This window comes from Narcine bancroftii, chromosome 4 (assembly GCF_036971445.1).
Source record: "Narcine bancroftii isolate sNarBan1 chromosome 4, sNarBan1.hap1, whole genome shotgun sequence".
NCBI lineage: Eukaryota > Metazoa > Chordata > Chondrichthyes > Torpediniformes > Narcinidae > Narcine > Narcine bancroftii.
This window is the reverse complement of record NC_091472.1, coordinates 20,491,507-20,516,930: the sequence shown is the minus strand read 5'-3', so window position 1 is coordinate 20,516,930 and position 25,424 is coordinate 20,491,507. Positions and strand designations below refer to the sequence as shown.

The 25,424-nt window shown below is 42.0% G+C and overlaps 1 protein-coding gene across 4 annotated transcripts in view; it reads left to right on the top strand.

Annotated features, from left to right (window-relative positions):
- Positions 1-25,424, top strand: part of sdccag8 (SHH signaling and ciliogenesis regulator sdccag8) — a 497,941-nt gene that overhangs the window by 29,254 nt on the left and 443,263 nt on the right. For all 4 annotated transcript variants that reach the window (XM_069930903.1, XM_069930905.1, XM_069930904.1 and 1 more), the window contains exons 4-5: positions 2,191-2,301; positions 23,447-23,572. In XM_069930903.1, the coding sequence (XP_069787004.1) occupies positions 2,191-2,301; positions 23,447-23,572 (237 nt within the window). The remainder of the gene's footprint in view (positions 1-2,190; positions 2,302-23,446; positions 23,573-25,424) is intronic.

The following is a 25,424-nucleotide window of genomic DNA, read 5'->3' as shown; positions in this document are numbered from 1 at the left end:
CTATGATTCAAGGCCATTGTATGTCCTGTGGGAGGATAGCTAGGGAGATGTGCATGCTGCTGTTGGTTTGGTTATCCAGCCAGAGGATTTTTGGAGACAATTGTTGATTGATACACTCCAGAATTTGGGAGCAGAATTTCAGCTTCCATGAGATTTTATGTCAGGTTTGGGGTTTTGATCTTCAAAGTGCCTTCGCCCAGAGGACAAATAGCCTTTATCTCCTTTGGACAGTGGCTGTTTTGGTTACTGAAGGCTCTGGAGAATTCCCTTATTGATGCCTGCCTTTGAGAGAGAGAGAGAGAGAGAGATCTTGAGATATCTATAAAGTAGTCAATGTTGAATAGTCTTGGAGTTTTATTGTCAGAAGGGGGAGGCAGTGGAGGTGGATTGATAGAGGAGGTTGCAGATATTTAGTGCAAAGATCATCCTTTCATTTAATTCATTGAATGTGTCAATGAAAACTTGGGAGCTTGGTTCCTGAATTTGTGTACAAGTGCTGGGGCCTCAATTCTTTAAGACTATATTGATAACTTAGATGAAGGGTAATCATTCTGTTCAATGAAAAGTGGAATGATGGTGTGCAGCAGAAAATTCAAAGGGGCTTGGCCAGAATCTTCTGAACTTCCATATTTTTTGCAGCACTCAAACTTAACTAATAAGTGGTGAGAGATAACAATGATCTTGGAATACACCATCGTAATCTGTAGTATAGTTAACCTAAAAATTAAATCTTCTGTATTGTAACTAAATGACTATTGATTCTCGACTAGACTTCGGTAAAGAATTAATTCTGATTTCTAATCTGAGTCTTTTCCATTATTGTCAAGTTTTTCATTCCTAACCCTTTTGACTGGCCAATGCATTTGTTTATTCCCCAATGTTTCTGATACTTCAATATTGTTCCTAATACTTCAACATGCTGAGAATATAAAACATCTAGTCATAACTAATTAATAATAGTAATAAAATGTGGAATATTGATTTTTTTGTTTGTGCAAATTCAAAATGTTATAGCATTTTGCAGCTGCTTTCATATTTCAAAATTTGATTTTTAAAAAATTTTATGTGAGTGTTAGCAGATTGAGATTTTGGGGCCCTGTAGAATCAAGAGCAATTACTTTAAAATATACAAAGTTTGTCCATTACCTACGGCATTTGTTACATATATTTACAATGATAAGAGAAGGCTTATAAAACTTTCCTAATGTGTCATGAGAAACCTTTGGAAAGTTATTCTTGGCATAATCAGAAAATCATATGCTATTTGGACAATGCACACTGGTTTAGAAGCTGGAGTTTTTTCGTTTCATTTCATTTAATTAGCTGCCTTTTCCCATTTAAGGATAAAATTCTTTATGGTTTGTTGTCTCCCTTGTTAATTGCCATTCTCTACAGTATATTAATGGTATTAAACTTATCCAGCTGTCTTAAACCTGAATATCATTCAAAAGGTTTTCTTCTCAACAAATTATTACAAAATGTTTTATTGTTGGTTTAAGTTTGTCTTTTATTCAAAACAGAAATTTATTAAAAGCCCATGATGTTTTCACAAAAAAAAATGATGTGATATCTTTAATGGTTAACTGAAAGATATTGAAAAGCTTCCTCTTTGTTTTCTGTATTTGAGATGTTTATTTGCTAAAGCATAACTGTTATAGTAAGATTATTGGATTTAATTTGAGCTGCAAGTGTGTGTGTATACTTGAATATATTATGAAAAGACCACATCTTGTGCTGATGTTTTTAAGTGCACTATTGGGGGTGGTGGGGGGGTGGGAGATGGCAACATGACTGGAAGGGGGTAGGGGTGGATATGGCAGCACAATTTGGGTGGGCTTAAATCTGGCTTTCCGAAATCCGTAAAAATCCGAAATTCAGAACACACTGTCCCCCAAGGATTCCAGATAAAGGATTGTGTACCTGTATATCTAAACAGATGGAGCAATTTCTTTTAATGCAGCCTAGCAAAACTCATAGGGTTTCTTTTTTATTTTATGAAGCTGACTAAGAGTCAGATTTATCATTTAAAATTAAAATTAAAATTAGTAATTTTCCTTCTCTGGAATCCTTTGTAAGTATATAGACTGTAATAATAGAGATGAGATTAAATTAAATTAATATACCTTAAATTGTGAAGTTTGCTAAATTAATAATAATTATGAATAAAGATTTCATTCTTTTCACATGCAGAACCTCGGAAAAGATTCTGATCAATCAACATCGATTCAAGACCTGGTACCTATTCTTAATGACCAATCCGAATATATCCAACATTTGGAGGGAGAGATCAAGCTTTTCAGGGTTAGTAGCATGTGTACTTAATTCTCAAATTATTCATTACGGTAGCGAGGAAGGTAAATGTTCCAATTACAATGTTGCACATCTTATTAAGATCACAACTATTACCTATGGCACTTGGCTATAGATGTTCCATATTACAGTTACTTCCAGCCATTTCAGGATACCACATAGATTAATTATTACACACTCTGTATCCTATTATAGCACGAGAAGGTGATTTGCAATCATCAGTAGTAGTTTGCTCACATTGAAAGCAAAATGCTTGAAAACGTGCAATTAGCCTCCAGATTTCTGGATCATAAAGATGACATGATTTTCATATCTAAATCTATTCCTTGTATCTGCTTTTCTCTGATTCCTTGATCTGCATTAGGGTATGAAAATTAAATTAAATTAGACATACAACACTGTAACAGGCCCATTTTACACCCAATTAACCTACACCCAGGTATGTTTCGAATAGGAGAAGGAAATTGGAGCCCCCAGAGAAAACTCATGCAGACACGGGAAAAACGTGCAAACTCCTTATAGACAGCATGGAATTCGAACCCAGGTCCTGATTGCTGGTGTTATAAAGGCATTGCGCTAACTACTGTGCTAGTGATTTCTAAAGTGGGAGCTGGAAAGCTCCAAGGGGGCGATGAGGAAAAAGGGAGGATTCTGAACATTGTCTTGTTGCTATTCAGTCTTCTGAGAAGTTTAATGAAGAAGCCATAATTTTCCCCACACATTGGTTCAGTGCTGACTCTCCCTAGTTCAACTCTGGCTCAGTGCTACCACTACTACCCAGTTCAGTGCCACTGCCACCAGCCCCTCCACTCAGCGAAACCAGCCCCTCCACTCAGTGCCATCTTGCTCAGCGCCACCACTGCTCCCCCCCTGCTCAGCACTGCCTCTAGCACCCTGTTCAGCGCCGACTCTAGCCCCCCCAGCTCAGCGCTGCCTATAGCCCCCCCCGCTCAGCGCCGCCTCTAGCCCCCCAGCTCAGCGCCGCCTCTAGCCCCCCCGCTCAGCGCCGCCTCTAGCCCCCCCCGCTCAGCGCCGCCTCTAGCCCCCCCAGCTCAGCGCCGCCTCTAGCCCCCCCGCTCAGCGCCGCCTCTAGCCCGCCCCCCCCCCCCCCCCCCCCCCCCCGGTCAGTGCCGATCTAGGCCCCTGCTTGGCGCCGCCTCTAGCCCCCCCCACCCCCCCCCCCCCCAGTGCCGATCTAGGCCCCCGCTCGGCGCTGCCTCTAGGCCCCCGCTCGGCACTGCCTCTAGCCTCCACTAACCGCACCCCGCCCTCACCCCAGCATTGTTGTACGGGGAGGGGAACACTTGGTATGTGGCCTGGAGGTCGTCAAGAGGGCTGCAGCCTGAAAAAGTATGGGAACCACTGCGCTATGTCTTTAGCCGACCGCAACAAAGAAACACAAACACACAGTGTGGCAGGTTAAGCTCACTCTATTATTAGGGCTGGAAAGGCTGCTTTTATACTGTTCAATTTCCCGCCGTTTTTGCTGCTTGACTGAGTCATCCATATGAATAACAATAGCGGGTGGGAACATCCATGCATATGAATGCCCTTCTTCCCCAACTTGTTTCTTCTGAGTTAGTTGGGCACCTTGACCAACGCCATTTTAGGGCTATTGGTCTGATGCTGCTCCAGCTTCTACCCCCGCTAGTTCATTGTCCTGGGAGTTGCTTTAGCGATCTCTGTCCGCTTCTGCTGCCGCGCAATGTGCCAGCCCGATCTCCGCAATTGGGGGCCACCACATGACACCCCCAGAACCGGCGTTACGGTCTATAGTGTCCGTAGGTATAGTCCCTAAAATCTTTTGTGGTCTCCCTCTGTGTCGAGATGTTGGTGTCTCCACGGATTCTGCTGGGTCTGTGTGGGCAGGCTTGAGTCTATCTGTAGTGAAGACCTCTGGTTTACCACCGATGTCCAGCTTGAAGGTGGCTCTGTTGTTCTGGATGACTTGAAAGGGACCTTCGTATGGCTTCTGCAGTGGTCTTCTGCTTACAAACCCGTACTCACAGTCCTTGAGTTCTTTGGGGATGTTGGACTTGGCTTGTCCGTGTCTGGAGTGTGGGATCGGAGCCAGGTTACTGACCTTTTCGTGCAGACTGTCCAGGAAGGTGGTTGTCTCCTCCTACTGTCCTCTGGCCTGTGGAACAAAATCCCTGGGAACTGTGAGTGGGGCTCCATAGCCAAGTTTAGCAGAGGATGTGTGGAGTTCTTCTTTCAGCGCTCTTCGGATGCCCAGTAGTGCTCATGGTAGCTGGTCCACCCAGTTGGGGCCCTTGAGTCTGGTCATGAGGGCGGTCTTGAGGAGCCTGTGGAAACGCTCCACCATGCCATTGATTTGCGGGTGGTATGCCATCGTATGGTGTAGCTGAGCGCCCCACGGGTTGGCAATGTTGGTCCACAAACTGGAGGTGAACTGTGCGCCTCAGTCAGAAGTGATGTGCTGTGGCAGTCTGAATCTTGCAATCCAGGACAAGAAGAGTCCTTTGGCACAGAACCTGGTGGATGTGCTGGCCAGGGGAATTGCTTCTGGCCACTGGGTGAAGTGGTTGACCACTGTGAACAGGTAGCAAAACCCTGAGAGACTGGCAAGGGTCCCATTATGTCCACGTGAATGTGGTCAAACCTGCGTTCTGTTGGCTCGAAAGGGTGTGGTATGTTGCTGCACTTTGGCTGTTTGCCACTGCGTACACGCCTTGGCCCACCCCCGGACTTGTTTCTTCAATCCATGTCACACGTTCTTGCTGGCCACCAGCCCGACTGTAGTCCTGATGAATGGGTGTGCATCCTGATGGATGGAGTCAAAAACATGTCGCCTCTATGATGTTGGGACAATTGGTCGAACCTGCCTGGTGGCTACGTCGCACAGGAGGGTGGTAGTACCTGTGCCGACTGGAACGTCCTGAAGCCGAAAGCCTGTGACAGCGATCCTGTACAGCGGGATCTCGTCGTCCTGTTGCTGTGCCTCTGTCAGTGCTGTGAAGTCCAGACCGTTGACCAGGGAGTGAATGCTGTGTCTTGACAAGGCGTCCACGACCATGTTGTCTTTGCCCGAGATGTGCTTGAAGTCGGTGGTGTACTCCAAGATGTAAGACAAGTGTCTCTGTTGGCGGGCTGACCAGACATTGGAGATTTTAGCCATGGCAAAACTCGGTGGTTTGTGGTCCGTGAAAGCCCTTCCCTCAAGAAAATACTGGAAGTGGTGGATGGCTATCGAAAGCACTGTACTTTAGTTCAGGGGGCCGCAGATGCTTCTGAAGAAAGCTAGTGGTTACCAACTTCCTTTTATCTGCCGCTCCAGGACTCCACCAATCGCTGTTCCTGAGGCTTCGACTGTGAATGCATCTGGTCTGGGGTTGGTCAGAAGTGCAGCTTTGGCCAGGGTTTCTTTGGTTTCCACAAAAGCATATGAAGATTTGTTGTCCCAGGTCAGGTCCTTCTCCTTGCCGGACATCAGAATGAATAGAGGACGCATCACTCGAGCAGCTGCTGGGATAAACCTGTGATAAAAGTTTATCATCCCCACGAACTCCTGCAGACCTTAGGTTGTACTGGGCTTCAGGAAGCTGCGGATGGCCTCTACCTTGTTAGGCAGTGGTGTGGCCCCAATTTTTGTAATCCTATGGCCCAGGAAGTTGATGGTGTTCAGGCCAAACTGGCGTTTGGGCAGATTGATGGTGAGGCCGAACTCATGCAGACAACTACAGAGATTTCGGAGGTGCTGAAGGTGTTCCTGTCAGGTTCTACTTGCCACGAGGATATTGTCGAGGTAGACGAAAGTGCAGTCCAGGTCTCGGCCCACTGCGTCCATCAGTCGCTGGAATATCTGTGCCGCATTTTTGAGCCCAAATGGCATCCTCAGCAACTTGAACAGTTCAAATGGAGTGATGATGGCCATCTTAGGGATGTCATCAGGATGCACACGATCTGGCAATATCCTCGCACGAGGTCCACTTTTGAGAATATTGCTGCCTTGTGCAGGTTTGCCACAAAATGCTGGATGTGTGGCATGGATTACGGTCCGGGGTGGTGACTTCGTTGAGCTGGCGATAATCGCCACATAGCCTCCAGCCCCCAGTTGCTTGTGGCACCATGTGCAGGGGCGAGGCCGATGGGGTGTCTGACCTACGAACAACATCCAACCCCTTGAGCTTGTGGAACTCCTCCTTGGCCAGTCGGAGCTTCTCGGTGGAGGGGGGGGAGGGTCATCTCGCCTTTGCGTGGAGAGGTGGGCCCTTGATCAGGATGTGATGTCTGATGCTGTGTCGAGGCATACCCACTGAGAACTGAGGGGAAGGGATTGCTGCGAATCTCGCTAGCACCTTGGAGAACTCATCCTCCGAGGTGTGGGCGGAGTCCAGGTGCATTGCCAGAAACCTAGTGCCCCTCAGCGCGATGGTCTGGTAAGTCTCGGTGTGGATGAGTCACTTACCCTTAAGGTCCACTTGGAGGCTGTGAGCTCGCAGGAAATCTGCTCCGAGGAGTGGGTGTTGCACTGTGGCCTGCGTGAACTCCCATGAGAAGTGACTGCCCCCAAACTGCAGCTCGGCCCTACGAGTGCCATATACTGCTGTTGTTGGCAGCCCTCAATGTGGGTCCCGCTAGCCAGTGCTTAGTGCTCAACCCCGTCAGGGATATCACGCTGACCTCAGCTCCTGTGTCCACCAGGAAGCGTCTGCCGGACAGGTGGTCCCAGATGTACAGGAGGCTCTCTTGGTGGCCAGCCGTTGTGGCCCTCAGCGATGACTGTCCTTGTCGTTTTCCATGGAACTCGCAGGAGGACTGGCATCGGTGGGCCTCGGTGCCCCATTTCCAGTGGTAGAAGCACCATCTGTCGCTGGACTCACTCCTGCCTCTCGTGTTCTTTGTTCTTTGCCCGGGACTGCTCTGGTCTGATTACGGAACTTCTTTACAAGCCCCACGGTAGCCGAGCACTTCTATTTCTGTTTTCACAGAATGTCTGCCCATGCTGTGACTTTCCGGGGTTCGGTGAAATCCGCATCCGCCAGGGGCAGTTGGATGTCTTCAGGCATCTGTCCCAGGAACGCCTGCTTGAACATGATACTGGACTGCTCATCTCTCAGGAGGGCCAGCATCTCATTGATGAGTGCTGATGGGGATCTGTCTCCAAGCACATCCAGGTGGAGAAACGTGCTCCTTGCTCTCGCCGCGAGAGTCCAAGAGTCTCGATTAATAGCTCTTTGAAGGCAGTGTAAGTGTCTTCCGATAGTGGCCTGTGGATAAAGTTGGCCACTCTGTCTGCAGTCTGTGGATCTAGGGCACTGACCACATGGTAGTACCGGGTGGTCTCTGCTGTGATGCCCCGGATCTGGAACTGAGCCTCCGCCTGGTCGAACCACACGTCGGGTTGAACTGTCCAGAAGGTTGGGTGCTTCAAGCTGACCGCAGACTGCTGCTTCGTTCTCCATCACTAGGTTTAGATTCCTTCTAAACTGTCGGGGTCACCTATTGTAGCCGACTGCTACAAAGAAAAACACACACACACACACACACACACACACACACACACACACACACACACACACACACACACACACACACACACACACACACACACACAGTGTGGCAGATTAAGCTCACTCCTTTATTAGGGCTGGAAAGGTTGCTTTTTTTTTTGATAAGTTGATTTAAAATTTTGCAAAATACAAACAAAACAAAACCTCCCCCCCAATAAATTACTCCCCTATACCCATCCCCCCCCCACCAACCCTCTATCCCACCCCTCACTATCTCTCCCCATCCCCCGGAGCTCATCATACAAAAACAAAAGTTTTAAAACACACAAATAAAGTGGGTTATGTTACAAAACAATTCAAACTAAAATGATATAAAAAAAACTATCTACTTTTCTAAATTCATACATTTCAAATATGGAGTTCACATTTTTTTTCAAAAAAGGAATAATAATTTCTCAAATTATATATAATTTTCTCTAAACATAATCATGATTGAATTTCATTATGCCACCTCTATACGCTCAACTCTACATAATTTTTCCAAGTAATCACTATGCACTTCCTAGCTACTGCCAAATTCAATCGAATAAACGCTATCTAAGATTTATCCAAACGTGCTGTGAATGAATTCATATATCCTAGTAAACAGAGCCATGGATCCACTTATAAATCTATTTGAAATAAATCTTGCAAAAATGTAATAATCTTTTCCCAAAAAGATTAAATCTTTGGACAATTCCACATAGAATGTACAAAAGTACCTATCTTATCTCCACACCTAAAACCCAAATCAGAATCTCTCAAGCCATACCTCTTGAACTTTTCAGGAGTTAAATATAACGGATGTAAAAAATTATATTTAACTTAATTATAACGCACGTTATTTAATTTTGTAACATTATGTAAACATAAATCAGACCATACCTTCTCAAGAATAAACATAGCTAAGTCCTGTTCCCATTTATCTCTTACTCTCAATACATCTACCTTCTTCATTTTTGATTGTAACAACGAATGCATTTCAGAAACAAACCCTTTCCTTTATCCATAAGCAATATTTCAAACTTCGATTGTATTGGTAATATAATTTCTCGCCCAAACTTATTCATTTAAAAAAAATTATGTACCTGATATCTTAAAAAAATTACGTACCTGATATCTTAAAAAAATTACGTACCTGATATCTTTAAAATATTTCCCTCATACCGGATTTACTCGCCCAATTAATGTCAATGGTAAATTCTTCCATCGATTCAAATCAGATTTAATTTTATTTAACTAAGATAAGTAATTTAAACCATACAGATTCTTAAATTCCTTATCAATAATTAAATTTAGTAATTTGAGTAATCAATCTGAGTAATCTTCGTCAGATATCGGTAATATCTCACTTTTATCCCAGTTTACTTTATACCCTGACATTGACCTATAATATTTTAACAATTCTTGTGAAGGTTGTAATGAATTCTTAGGTTTAGATAAACATATCAACACATCATCTGCAAATAAATTGAGTTTATACTCTCGTTGCCCAATTGTAATGCCTTGAATATTTACATTTTGTCTAATTGCCTGGGCTAAAGGTTCTATAACTAATGCAAATAAGGCTGGCGACAATGGACAGCCCTGTCTATTTGATCTGTACAAAGTAAATACTTGAGAAATCTGACCATTTGTCACTACCTGTGCAGAAGGACTCGTATAACGCCTTAACCCAACCAATAAAAGACGGTCCAAATTTAAATCTCTCCAACACTTTAAATAAAAATTTCCACTCAACTCAATCAAAAACTTTCTCGGCATCTAATGCTAATATCATTGCTTGATTAACTTCTTGTCTTGACGCATTAATTATTGTAATTAATTTAGTAATATTATAAACTGAGTATCTATTTTTAATAAACCCCGTTTGATCCACATGCACTAATTTTGGTAAAATAATTTTTCAGTCTATTTGCCAAAGCTTTTGCTACAATCTTATAGTTGACATTAAGTAAAGATATAGGTCTATAAGAACCAACTTTCAATGGATCTCTCTCTTTGGTATAACTGTTATCAAAGCTCTCAAAAATGATTCAGGAAATAACCCAGTATCTGTTACTTGCTTCAATGCATCCATATACACTGGAAACAAGAAATCATGAAATTCTTTATAAAATTCTACCGTAAATCCATCCTCACCAGGTGATTTACCAATCAGCATAGCTTGTAGCGCCTCTTTTAATTCAAAATCCGTAAACGATGTATCTAACAAATCTACCTCTGCTCATCCAAAGAAGCTAAGTTCAAATTAGACAAAAAACTGTCAATCAGTTCAATATCCACATTATCTTCAGATGTATATAAATCCTGTTTAAAAAGTATGAAATTCCTCATTTATCTCCTGTGGTTTATAAGTAACACCTAAGTTTCCACATATTGCATTGATTATTCTGGAAGTTTGTTCAGTTTTCAACTGCCGTGCTAATACTTTCTGCTCTTTCACCTAACTCATAATACCATTGTTTTGATCTCAAAAGCAATTTTTCATAATTATAAGTTTGTTTCGTTTCATAACGAAGTTTCAAATTAGATAACTCTATCTTACTATCTTCCATTGCATTCTCCTGAAACATTTTCTTTAAATTTTAAATCTCTTTCTCTAACTCAGAAAGTTCCACTGTATATTGCTTTTTCACTCTAGCCGTATAACTAATAATTTGACCTCTCAAATATGCTTTCAAAGCTTCCCACAATGTAAATTTACTCTGTACTGATCCCTCATTTATCTCCAAAATGAGTTTAATCTGGTCCTTTAGAAACACAACAAATTGAGGTTGTCTAAGTAACATCCTCCAACGATAATTTCTGTCAACTTTCTCAGCGATGTCACAAGAAATCAATAATAAAGAATGATCTGACAATATTCTACTTTTATATTCTGCCAAATCAACCCTTCCCTGTAGATGAGCTGAGACCAAAAGGAGATCTATTCTAGAAAATGATTCATGATGAGCAGAATAAAATGAATAATCCTTCTTGGGCTGGTGAATACGGCACCAAATATCAACCAAATTCAATTCCTCCATCACTTCTACCACCCTTTGGCCATCTTAGTTTTCTTAACAATTTTTGGAGATTTATCCAACAGTGGATTCAAACAGCAATGAAAGTCCCCACCTACCATTATATTCTTATTTGATTGGTTCATATTTAAAAAGGTGCATGGCAAGATGGCGTAGGGAGTAGACGTGAGATTCCACCTCTCCCCAGTTGAATATTTAATACCCGAATTTTAAAAACTGTTAAAATATTAGAAGTGTTTCTTATAAGATTTTAAAGACTTTGACAGTTATAATGAGAGCCATTAAAAGTCAAACTTCAAAAACAGCACATTTTAAAGGAGAGGGAAATGCAGAGGAACTGAGGCATACCTCGTTGAAGGATCCCCAGAGATCGATTTTGGAGTATCTGAATACCTTGAAGATCAGCCAAGCGAAGTTAATGTTGACTCCAGCACCTTCGACACAAGATGGCGCCGCCACTGCCTGTTCATCCGAGGAGCGATGCGTTCATGACCCAGAGCACGCTCCTGGGGACGTGTGGAGGCCTCTGCGAGTGGGGACCTGACACCCGATTGAGATCTCGAGCACGTCGGACTAACTTCCGACGTGCCGAGCCCGACGGTAGAAATGTCAGGCCTCGATCGCGGGACCCAGTCAGGACTGGGCATGCGCGTTATTTCAGAACGGGCCCTGACAACAATGCCGACCCTCCCCTGACACTCCGAACATGTCGGACCTACATGGGAGGGGATGTTAACCCGGAGTCAGGAGCCCCGGGCAGCGTCTGCAGCCACATCTGCTTTAATGGTGGAAGGAGAAGAAGAGGCGATGGAGGAATACCCTGACGAAGACTTGGATTTGATACTGAAAGCTGCCAGACTTATTAAAGGTAGGCCTTAAATGTTTCAAACACTTCTAGAAGTATATCTCCAACTCTACAGACTTTCAAAACAGTGCAGTTGGAAGAAGATACTATACTTTCTGTTTCAGAGGACTTTATGCGATGTATGGATAATATGGCTGTTCAAGTTACTCAAGGTTTTCAAGAAAGTGAGCTTCAATTTCCTGAATTAAGAGGTGAAGTGGCATTGATTAAGCAAGATGTGGTTAAATGTTTAAGAGAAGTGAATGTGGTTCAGGGGGAATTTAAGGATATTAAGCGAGCATTTCGTGATTGAACTGATACTGTAGATTAATATACTGAACGAATAGATTATTTGGAACACTGTTTAACAGATTGGAAGGTTCAAAAGTGTGAGTTTATGCCGTAGATCAATTCGTTGGAAAATCAAAGCAGACGTAACAATGTTAAAACAGTGGGTTTGCCAGAAGATTTTGAAGGAACGGATCCAGTGAAGTTTTTTCGGAAATGGATTCCTGAAGTGTTGGGAAAAGATGCTTTTCCTGAAGGATTGGAATTGGATAGAGCACATAGAGCGTTACGAAGAAAACCTTTTCTTGATCAATCTCCACGTGCAGTTCTTATTCTTGTTTAAGATATCAAGGTCGTGAGTTAATTTTACGATTTGTCAATTCAGAAAGCTCGGCAGAATCAAGGCCCTATGATAATCCAGGGATGTCGAGTCCTTTTCTATCCAGATCTGAGTCAAGGTGTGATACGTCGTCGGAAAGAATTTAATTGCAAAAACTGTGTTATGGAAGAAGGGTTATTGGTTTTCTTTTAGGCATCCTGCTGTGTTGAAGGTGTTTTATGTTTGGCCTGGAAGTCAGCCTGTAGAAAACTGAGGTCCTCCATCAGCCAGCTCCCCACCGTGACTACCAGCCCCCCCACATCTCCATCGGGCACATAAAACTCAAAGCGGTCAACCAGTTTACCTATCTCGGCTGCACCATTTCATCGGATGCAAGGATCGACAACGAGATAGACAACAGACTCGCCAAGGCAAATAGCGCCTTTGGAAGACTACACAAAAGAGTCTGGAAAAACAATTAACTGAAAAACCTCACAAAGATTAGCGTATACAGAGCCATTGTCATACCCACACTCCTGTTCGGCTCCGAATCATGGGTCCTCTACCGGAATCACCTACGGCTCCTAGAACACTTCCACCAGCGTTGTCTCCGCTCCATCCTCAACATTCATTGGAGCGACTTCATCTCCAACATCGAAGTATTCGAGATGGCAGAGGCCGAAAGCATCGAATCCACGGTGCTGAAGATCCAACTGCGCTGGGTAGGTCACGTCTCCAGAATGGAGGACCATCGCCTTCCCAAGATCATGTTATATGGCGAGCTCTCCACTGGCCACCGAGACAGAGGTGCACCAAAGAAGAGGTACAAGGACTGCCTAAAGAAATCTCTTGGTGCCTGCCACATTGACCACCGCCAGTGGGCTGATCTCGCCTCAAACTGTGCATCTTGGCGCCTCACAGTTCGGCGGGCAGCAACCTCCTTTGAAGAAGACCGCAGAGCCCACCTCACTGACAAAAGACAAAGGAGGAAAAACCCAACACCCAACCCCAACCAACCAATTTTCCCTTGCAACTGTTGCAACCGTGTCTGCCTGTCCCGCATCGGACTTGTCAGCCACAAACGAGCCTGCAGCTGACGTGGACGTTACCCCTCCATTAATCTTCGTCCGTGAAGCCAAGCCAAAGAAGAAAAGAAGGCTGAATTTTTTGATGATGAGGCTGATGCTTTGTGTTTTGCTAATTTTTTGCCAAATAATTTTCAGAGTTTTGAGTTACAGAAATCAATGGTGCTGCGAACGGGAGTAGCAAGAAAAATGGTTGAAATCGGCATTCGAACCGGAAGGTAGAGGAGAACCCACCTGCTGCTGCAGTTGATGTTCAGGAGCAATCTGGTGGAGTTGTGGGGGTGGTGGATTGAATTGAGATTGATATTTAAGTGAAATATTGAGATATATGAATATCAACTAGGGAGGGTGGATGGCACTATAACTTCTGAAGTCATCTGCTACTAGTGGTTTAGACCACACCCAGTCAATAGAGGAGGGCACCACTTTTGTGGGTTTTTTCTTCATGGGGGTTTGGGGGGTTAATTTTTTTTACTGGAGCTTCAGTGCGCTTGTGGGTTGGTTGTGTTAAAAGTTTTTTTTAAGATAAAATTAGTAAATTGAATTTTGTTAAAGGGATGAATCATCCAATAAAGAGGAAATGTGTTTTGGAGTACATTAAGAAGATGAAAGTGGATATTGCTTTCCTATGGAGACACATTTGATGGAAAAAGAACATTTGAAACTGAAAGAGACTGGGTTGGACATGGTTTGGCATCCTCTTTTAATTCTAAGGCTAAGGGAGTGGCAATTTTGGTACATAAGAGGATACCTTTTATTTTGGAGTGTGTTTTTGAAAATGTTGGAAGAGTTTTGAAGGTGAATTGTAAATTGTTTTTTGAAACTTGGACTTTACTAAATTTGTATGCACCGAATGAAGATGATGTACAATTTGTAAAGGCTGCTTTTATACTGTTCAAGTTCCCGCCGTTTTTGCTGATTGACTAAGTCAGCCATCTAAATAACAGTAGCGGGTGGGAACATATGAATACCCTTCTTTCCCAGACTGTTTCTTCTGAGTTAGCTGGGCAGCTTGACCAATGCCATTTTAGGGCTGTTGGTCTGATGCTGCCCCAGCTTCTACCCCCGCCGGTTCGTTGTCCTGGGAGTCGCTTTAGTGATCTTTGCGTCTGCTGCCGTCCCGACCTCCACAATTGCGGGCTGCCACGTGACATTAATTTTTTTGTACTTCTCATTGATCCAGGAGATACCACCTGGATGATAACCTGCGAATGTTAGACGATGATACCACTCTCATGAATTTTATAGTCACATTCATCGGCTTAAATCTGACACTTTGCACATTGGAGAAAGATTATGGATTCTGCATAAGGCCAGCAGCAGGCAGGGAGATGGTAGAAAGGTCGCAGAGAGAAGTTTTTGTCTTGATCTTGTTGCTTGTCTCAGAATCAGCTGATAGTTACATTGGCCACGATTATACAGACAATAGCAAGTACTATTAGAAATTGTACTCAGAAAAACACTCACAGTAGGGAAGGGCCCATTTCCGCATTGTAGGTCTCTGACGCTAACAAGAAGGCAGTCCTGGCCTGGTTTAGCGTTAGGGTCTTAAGGGGTAGTTCAAGACCCTGATAGACATTTGCAAAAGAATAATTGTTTTTGAACCTAGAGGTGTCATACTTTCTGCTTGAAGGTAGAAGCAAGAATAAATTGTGACCAGGGTGATGTGGATGGATCCTTTATGACATTAACTAATGGCGTCTTTAATGGATGGAAGGTCTGTACCCATAATGGATGTGGCTAGGTTTGATACTTTCTGAAACCTGTGTTCCTGGATATTTGAGTTTTCAAACCAGGCTGTAATGCATCCAGCGTGCAACCGATCAGTATACTTTCCATGGTACACCTGTATGATGGAGTATTTGAAAACATGCCAAATCTCCTCAGACTCCTGTGGAAGTAGAGGCATTCGTGTGCCTTCCTCATGGTTGCTTCTGTGCTGGCTCCAGGAGGGAACTTCCAGTTCATGCATTACCAGGGCCTTGTCCCATCATTGAAGACAAGTGTGTGTCCTTTGGCCTTCCCTTCCTAAAGTCCACAAGCTCTTTGGTCTTCCGATGTTGAGAACAAGATTGTTGTCTGGCACCACACAAACAGGTTCTTGATTACTCATTTATGAGTGCATCAAGACTGCCCCTGTGTTGATGGTTAATAGATGGGCCAGTGTCTAGAAATAATAATTAAAAGCAGGAAATGTTGAAATGTACTCAAGTTAAACAGCTGCTGTGGAAAGAGAAACAGTAAATGTTAATTTTGCCTGATAAGGTTTTTACATTTTCACTTTTTATTTTGTATTTCCTGCATCTACAGTGTTTTTTTTTAAATGTTTCGCTTGCTCTAAAAATAAATAATTGATTTTTCTTGATCTCTTGGCTGAGGGAGTTTGAAGGCATTTCAGCTAGCACACACACTCAAGCAATAGACAGAGATTCATAGAATTGAACAGCTTCGAAACAGGCTCTTTAGTCCACCAGGTACATGAATTTTTTAAAATCACCTTCACCAATCTCATTTTCCTGTATTTGGTCCATCTCCTTCAACGCCTGTTTTAATGTTTCCATAAATGCCTCTAAAATGTAACAATTGTATCTGATTCTGCCACCTCCTATGGCAGCAAGTTCCAGTTTTCAATCACTGCTTTTTTTTTGTCTGTAACCTGTGTGTTCTTGTTTTTGGTACTCCTATCTTCCCTATGTTTGCCTCCTTATCTTACTTAACTTCAGGTCAACCCAATCTTTCCCCATAGCTGAAGTCCTGATTCACAAACAGCAAAACATTATGAAATTGAGCAATTTTATTATTTATTGCTAGAGGAATTCTCTACAAATGTAGAAACGTTATCCTTCACATAAAGAGAAACCATATTTCCTTCATCAACTTTCCTGGTAACATCTTCTAATAGATTTGTTAAATGCTACCTACCACGCACAAAGCCACATAGACTATCCCTAATCAGTCCCAAACTATCCAAATACATGTACATCCCATTTCTTAGAACACCTTCCAATAAGTTGTCTCCTACTGATGCCAAGCTCACTGGCTGAGAAGTTCCTGGGTTCCTTTTTTGAAACAATGAGACATCATGAATCGCTACATTATTGTCGGCCAATGGGCCTGCACTGTGCTGTAATGTTCTATGAGCTACTGCCCAATCCTCTGGCACTTCACCTATGGCTAAGGACGTTATAAACATAACTGCTGGAGCCCCTGAAATTTCTCCACTAGCCGCGATCAAGGCTGGATGAATGTCTTATCAGGCCCTGGGGATTTATCCAATGTATTCACTTTAACACAGCAAGCACCTCCTTCTCTTTAATGTGCTCAGATTCCATGAAACTGCTTGTTTGCCTCTTTTCTTAACTCTGTACCAGTTTCTCAAGTAAATACAGATGCAAAAGACCCATTTAAGATCTCTCCTGGCTTCATACATAGCTGACCAATCTGAACTTCAGGAGGACCAGTTTTGTCTCTTACTATCCTTTTGCTCTCACTATATCTGTAGAAGTCCTTAGGATTTTCCTTGGCCTTGTCTGCCAAAGTAACCTTGTGTCTCCTTTTGGTGCTCCTGATTTTGTTCTGAAGTTTTTTTCCTGCATTTTTTATACACCTTATATACTCATTTGCTCCTTATCGACTGTTATACACCTCTCCCTTCTTAACCAGATCTCCAATATCCCTCAAGGTTCCTTATGCCTGTTCTTCTTTCTTTCTTCTTTTTTCTTTGGCTTGGGTTCACGGACGAAGATTTATGGAGGGGTAATGTCCACGTCAGCTGCAGGCTCGTTTGTGGCTGACAAGTCCGATGCGGGACAGGCAGACACGGTTGCAGCGGTTGCAAGGGAAAATTGGTTGATTGGGGTTGGGTGTTGGGTTTTTCCTCCTTTGTCTTTTATCAGTGAGGTGGGCTCTGCGGTCTTCTTCAAAGGAGGTTTCTGCCCGCTGAACTGTGAGGCGCCAAGATGCACGGTTTGAGGCGATATCAGCCTACTGGCGGTGGTCAGTGTGGCAGGTACCAAGAGATTTCTTTAGGCAGTCCTTGTACCTATTCTTTGGTGCACCTCTGTCTCGGTGGCCAGTGGAGAGCTCGCCATGTTAACCCTGCCTTTAATCCTTTCAGGAACATACAAACTCTTTACTCTCAAAATTTTACCTTTAGAGGTCTTCCACTTTCCTCTTACCGAGCACATTCTTGCCAGAAAATAACCTATCCCAATCCACTCTTTCTGTATCCCTTCTCATTTCCTTAAAATTGGCCTTTCTCCAGTTTAGACCCAATGTTCCCTGCACATACTTCTTTCACCTATTCTGTCTCATTCCCTAATAAGAGATCCAGTATTGGACTCTCTGTAGTTGGTTCTTCAATATATTGATGTAGATAACTTTCCTGAACACATTTGACAAAACTCAAGTCCAGTGGTTTGCTCCTCCAATTCTTGCTGACCATTGGATGGTCTATAAACGACATTGACAAGAAAAGGGAGGAGGTAATGAAAAGGGATTACAGTGAGCTGGGACAAAAGCTGAAAGACAGGAACGCTAGGGTGGTGATCTCGGGATTACTACCTGTTCCAAATGCAAGTGATGAAAAGAATGTAAGGATAAGGAAATGAACATGTGGCTGAGGTGCTGGTGTATAAGGCAAGGATTTGGCTTCTTGGATCATTGGGATCTCTTTTGGGGAAGGCATGATCTTTACAAGAGGGACAGGTTGCACCTAAATCCAAAAGGTGTCAACATTTTGGCAAGTATGTTTGGTACAGCAGTGGGGCAAGGTTTAAACTAATTTGGCAGGGGTATGGGAACCAGAGTGATAGGGAAAAGGGTAGGGAAGATAAAGTAATGGCCAGGAAAAGTAAAATAGGAAAACTAATGGGAGGAGAAAGTAAAAAATCAGATGGTGCAGTGAGTTTTCGGGTCAATGATAGTCTTAAGAAAATTACAAAGAAAAATAGTGGGCAGAAAAATCAAAAGAAAAGGTTACAGAAGTCACTAGATATTAAAAGGACAAAGAGCATCAGGGCACTTTATCTGAATGCTCGCAGTATTAGAAATAAGGTTAGTGAACTTGAGGTGCAAATCGGAACCCATGCCTATGATTTGGTAGCCATCACGGAAATATGGCTACAAGGTGACCCTAAATGGGAATTAAACTTTTAAGGGTATCAGGTGGTGCAAAGAGATAGACAGGATGGTAGGGAAGGTGGAGTTGCACTCTTAATCAAAGATGAGCTCCAGGCAGTAGTGAGGAATGATATAAGATCTAAAGAGCATAATGTTGAGTCCATTTGGGTAGAGATAAAGAATAACAAAGGGAAAATATTATTGGTGGGTGTTCTCTATCGCCCACCAAATAACAATAGCTTAGTGGCACAGGAAAAAAATAGAGATAAGTGAGGCATGTAATAATGATACGGCAGTAGTCATGGTGGACTTTAACTTCCACATAGATTGGGGAAAATCAAGTTGGTCGTGGGAGTCTGGAAGAGGACTTCATAGAATGCATCCGCGATAGCTTTCTTGAGCAGCAGGCTAAGGAACCCACAAGAGAAAATGTTCTCCTGGGTCAAGTGTTGTGCAATGAGATAGGTAGAGTAAATGATGTAATAGTTAGAGACCATCTGGGAAATAGCGCTCATAGTATGATTGAATTTCTCATTCAGATGGAAGGGGAAATAGATCTAAAGCTAATATATTATGCTTAAACAGGGGTGACTACCATAGGATGAGGGAGGAATTGGGCAGAGTGGACTGGGAGCACAGGCTAATTGATGAAACAGTTGAGGAACAGTGGAAGATTTTCAAAGAAATATTTTGTAATGCTCAACAAAAATATATTCTGGTCAGGAAAAAGGGCAGCAAGGGAGGGAAAAATCAACCGTGGTTAACAAAGGAAATAAAGGAGAGTATAAAATTGAAGGCGCAGATGTACAAAGCTGCAAAGAGCAATGGGAGACTGGAAGATTGGGAAAACTTTAAGAGACAACAAGGGGTTACAAAGCGGGTAATAAGAAATGGGAAAAAGGATTATGAAAGTAAATTGGCACAAAATATAAAAACAGAAATAAAAAATTTTATAAATATATAAAATGGAAGAGGGTGGCCAGAGTTAACATAGGACCCTTGGAGGATGAGAAAGGAAAACTGGTAGCAAAAAATGAGGAAATGGATGAGGCATTAAACAAATATTTTGTGTCAGTCTTCACGGTGGAAGACGCGTCCAGCATGCCCAAGTGCGGAGTTAAGGATGCGAACGTTGGGGAGGGCCTTGATAAAATAGTTGTTACAAAGGAAGTAGTGATGGAGAAACTAATGGGACTAAAGCCAGACAAATCACCTGGTCCTGATGATATGCATCCAAGGATTCTGAAGGAAATGGCAAAAGTTATAGTTGATGCATTGGTGGTCATATACCAAAATTCCTTGGATTCTTGGCAGGTCCCGGCAGACTGGAAGACAGCAAATGTCACGCCACTTTTTTAGAAGGGATGTAGGCAGAAGACTGGAAATTATCGGCCAATTAGCATGACGTCTGTAGTTGGAAAAATGCTTGAAGCCGTCATTAAAGATGAAATAGTGAAAATTTTGGAACGTAAGGGTTCAATCAGGCAGACGCAGCATGGTTTTAGAAAGGGAAAATCTTGTTTGACAAACTTGTTAGGATTCTTTGAGGATATAATGGGTGCGGTGGATAGAGGGGAACAGGTTGATGTTGTATATTTGGATTTCCAGAAAACGTTTGATAAGGTGCCGCACAAGAGACTTATCAGTAAGTTACAGGAAAGTGGAGTCTGGGGAAGTATATTGGCCTGGATTGAAAATTGGTTGTCTGACAGGAGGCAGAGAGCCGGGATAAATGGGAGTTTTTCAGGTTGGCAGAGAGTGGTAAGTGGGGTGCCACAGGGGTCAGTGTTAGGCCCACAACTCTTCATCATTTACATTGATGACTTGGAGGAGGGGACAAAATGGTGTAGCCAAGTTTGCGGATGACACCAAATTGAGTGGAAGAGCAAATTGTAATGAGGATGTGGAGAGTCTGCAGAGGGATATAGTTAAGCTGGATGAGTGGCAAAGGTCTGGCAGATGGAGTACAATGTTAGTAAGTGTGAGGTTATCCACTTTGGCAAGAAAAATAAAAGAGCTGAATATTATTTAAAGGGTGAAAAACTACAACATGCTGTTGTGCAGAGGGACTTGGGAGTGCTTGTGCATGAATCGCAAAAAGTTAGGTTGCAGGTGCAGCAGGTTATTAAGAAGGCAAATGGAATGTTGACCTTCATCGCTAGAGGAATTGAATTCAGGAGTAGAGAGGTAATGTTGAAACTGTATAAGCTACTGGTGAGACCGCACCTGGAGTACTGTGTCCAGTTCTGGTCTCCATATTTGAGGAAGGATATACTGGCTTTGGAGACGGTCCAGAGGAGGTTTACTAGGTTGATCCCTGGGATGAAGGGGTTGACATGATGAAAGATTAAATCATCTAGGATTGTATTCGCTCGAGTTCAGAAGAATGAGAGGAGATCTTATAGAAACATATAGGATTATGAAGGGTATGGATAGGATAGATGTAGGAATGTTTTTTGAGCTGGCCGGGGAAACGAAAACGAGAGGACACAGTCTCAAGATACAGGGGAGTAGATTTAGGACAGAGATGAGGAAAAATAGTTTTTCCCAGAGACTAGTGAATGTTTGGAATTCTCTAACCAGGGAAGTGGTTGAGGCTGCCTCATTAAACATATTTAAAATTCGGTTAGATAAATTTTTACACGATAGAGGAATTAGGGGATATGGGGAGAAGGCAGGTAGGTGGAGTTAGGTCATAAATTAGATCAGCCATGATCGTATTGAATGGCGGAGCAGGCTCGATGGGCCATTTTTGGCCTACTCCTGTTCATACTTCCTATGTTCCTATAACACAGCCCCATTAATGTCCTCCTACTTCATCCATATAGTCTCAGTAGATGAGCCCTCTGGTTTGTCCTGTCTGATCACAGCTGTGATATTTTCCCTGACGAGCAATGCCACTCCTCTCTCCTTTCATATCTTCCCCCCCCCCCACCCCATTCTATAACGTCTAAAGCAATGGAAGCCTGGAACATTGAGCTGCCAGTTCTATCCCTCCTATTACTAAGTTTCACTAATGGCACTGTCATAATTCCATATGGCAATTCACCCTCTAAGCTTGTCTGCCTTTCCCACAACACTCTTTGCATTGAAATAGATACATCTGAGAACATTATTTCCACCATACACAACCTTTTCTGTCTCTATATTCAGTCTTAACATCATCTTTTTCATCTTCTACTTGACTATCTGCTCTGGTACTCTGGTTCCCATCCCCATGCAAATCCAATTAATCCCTCATGGAGCACACCCGGAAACCTTCCTATAAGGATATTAGTTCCCCTCCAATTTAGACACAAACTGTCCCTCCGGAATAGGACATGCCTTCCCTGGAAGAGAGCCTAATGATCCAGAAACCTGAAGCCCCCCCCATCCTGTACAATGTATTTAGCCACATGTTATCCTCCTATTTTTAACCTCACTAGCATGTGGCATGGGTAGCAATCCTGAGATCACAACCATGGAGGTTCTGACCTTCAACTTAGTGCCTAACTCTCTGAACTCTCTTTGCAGGACCTCCTTACTCTTACTACCCATGTCATTGGACCCTGCATGAACCACGACATCTGGCTGTTCACTCTCCCTCCTGAGAATGCTGTGAACTCAATCTGAGATATCTCAGACCCTGGTACCAGGGAGGCAACATTCTCAATCTCTTCCACAGAACCTCGTATCTCTTTAATTTCCTATCAATACAGCTCTTCTTTTCTCCTCCCTCCCAAGCTTAGCCATAGGGGCAGACTCCATGCCAGAGACCTGCCCACTGTGGCTTGTCCCTGGTAGGTCATCCCCATCAATAGTATCTAAAATGGTACATATGTTATTGAGGGGAATGGCCACAGCAATACCCTGCACTGACTGTCTGTCCCTTTCCTTATCCAGACTGTCACTCATCTACTTTCCTCTTGGGTGTGATAGCATTCCTATAACTCCTGCCTATCACCCCCTCAGCTTCTGGAATGATCCAGAGTTCTTCCAACTCCAGCTATAATTCCATAAAACAGTTAGTTAGGAGCTCCATTTGAATACACTTCTCTCAAGTGGATTCATCAAGGATACTGTTTGCTTCTCTAACTCTCTACATTCAACAAGAGGAGCATGCCCATGCCTTGGCTGGCATTTCCAATGTCTGTGAAACAGGAAAAAAAAGTTAGAAAAACCTATCCTTACCTGTGCCTCCTTGCTGAATCCTTTTGTTCCTCGACAGAGTTGTCCTTACCTCAACACCTCATCACCACCTGAGCCACTGCTTGCCAAAGCATCAAAATCCCACTCTTAACCTGATCATTACCACAGTGGTTGCTCCAGTTAATCTCTCCTTCCCTTTCATGCCTATAGCTAATTAGCCAAGGAGAAATTTAAACCTTTCCAGGTACTTTTTAAATGGTTCTCTTCTCATTTCAAGTCCTGCTCTCACTATTCCCAACGAGAAGCAAGCAAACACCTTGCCTGGTGAGAAACAAAAAAAATGTATGAAAATGCAACATATGTTAGACTTTACCAGTGTGGCCTAATAGGTTTCTTTAATCTTCTAATTTGTAACAAGGTAGTGATGCATGCAATGTTTACAAATCACTTTACAAGATGGTTTAATTGTCCAATAGATAGTTTCATTACATTTTTTAATGTAAAACAAGTATTGACATTTTAAATTCCCACAAAGACATTGTGGTTTAAGTAATCTGGTGGCATTTTATTAATTAAGGTGTTTGTGTGAATTTTAAGAGTTTAATATTCTCACAAAGTTTCATTTCAGATTTGTATAGCAAATTTTAGTAGAAAGTTCAATTTTATATGATCTAATTTGATAAATGTGTTATTAATATCACTTTAATTCTGAATGGGGAGAGGTTAACATTAAATATTTTTTACTACTGAATGTATTTAATTTTAAACTATTAAACTTCTCACATGCAATTTTTTGCATTTTGCCAATTCAGGAGGAGTTTGTGGGAGTGAAACAGCGAGTGCAGGTTGTTGTGGTTGAAAATGAAAAACTTCAGGAAGAATTGAAATCAAAGAGAATGCAGGATGCCATGAATGACACATCTGTATGCTCTCTTTCAGTAAGTCTGAATTTCTGAGTAGGGTGGAAAAAATATTCTATTTTTTTCTACTAAGTTTAAGCATGCTACTAAATTAACAAATTTAAACAATGAAAATGTATACATAAAGTGAGAGTTTCAGAAAATGAACTTTTGGGTGAGGAATTTGCTTTTTTTTTCTCCTTGGCATGCAAGGCAATGACAGAGTAAGACAGTAGTGATTGTCTGAACATATTTTGCACAAAAACATGCATGAATTATTTTCTTAATTCCACAGTGACCTCATTGATTCCTTTGTGTTGAAACTTCCATACAGAATGAGTTCAAAAATTCAATTGGGTCTTCCAGGGCGAGTTGCTCAGATACACTCACATTTGTTAGTGTTTCCACTAAGGGTTATCAAATTTGAATTATTTGCTGTTGAGCAAAAGTCTGGTGCTGATATACAAAGGCAATGGAAAGCATCATTGTGTATTGTATGCTGCATTTCTGAGGAAGGGATGTTTTTATCTATATTAATGTTATTAGGATACAAGAACTTTTTTTGTAAAATCAGTTTATTTGTTTGAACAATTTTGCAATTACATAGACCTAAATTACAAAAAGTCCATAATTTAATAAAATTATTGCATGTATTTTGCATGCTCAATAATAAATTTAAGAACTTTACAATATTTATTTTGTCTCTTGATATGGTTCCCTTTTATTTAACCTTTATTCATAGAATGCAAAGTTGGTCAGTTATGGCTGGACTTTTGAAAAAGCCACCAATTAATTTTTCCCTTTATAAAAGCTACCAATTAATTCTGCTTCAACTGTCTTTGTAGTACTTATTTTCTTTTCCAAGCTACTATTGGAATTGTTTCTACCGCTTGCAGACATTCCTGATCATATAAACACATAAAAAGTAATTGTACTATTCTTTCTGAACGTTCATCAATTGCCTTCAATATTAGGACTAATTAAAAGAATCCAAGAGAAATTTCTCACTCCATAGATGGCCCAACTAGCAAAGGTAATAAAGATGTGGGTAGGAGAGCAGTTTGGGTCAGAAAACCTAACTTCATTAGTCTTTAAATACCAATGGAAAAAGAAAAAAAGGTGTAAAGGTTAAAAACCTTGTGATTTTGATTCTTAGTTAATTTTGTGCCTATCCCTTTGAGAAAGTATTGTTTGTAGTGTTACCATAGTGACAAGTGTGACATATTGCACTCTGGTAGATTAAACCAGCCAAGATTAACAGAGTGAATGGTAGGACCCTGAGGAGTGTAGAACAAAGAGAAAGGAATACAGTTGCAAAGTTCCATGAAAGTGGTGACCCAGGTTGTGATGAATGTGTTATGATTAATGTTTAGTTTAATGTTTCACTATATTTCATATTTATGTGTTTTAGTAAGGTTATTTTGTGGGATTGTTTTCGAGGGCACAAAGATAATACATTTAAAAACACTGAGAAAGATATTCTTTGAAGATAGCAGCTGACAATCTCAGAGACAGAAGTTTGCTGTTACTACAGTTGAAGCAGAGAGATGAAAATATTTTATGGTGATTCTTGAGAAGAGAACAATGGACAATTTATTCAAGAAGCCATTTTGTTGGTTAATTACAGACAGATCAGAAGCCACGCTCTTGGAGGAGAGAAACATCAAACAAAGATAATTACTTTGATTTTAAGTTTGGGAAGACAAAGATTAAATTTTGCTTTTAGTATGAAAATGTTAAAAAGTTCAGAAAAACTTCAAAGGCTGTTATGATGTCATACCATGTAATGTGAGAGATTTGCAAGAAATATATTATCGAATTCAGAGACAAAAAAGGGCCAGTTGAAGAGCAGGCCATCAGTTCCTTTAAAAGAAGGAAGGCTGCATGTGCT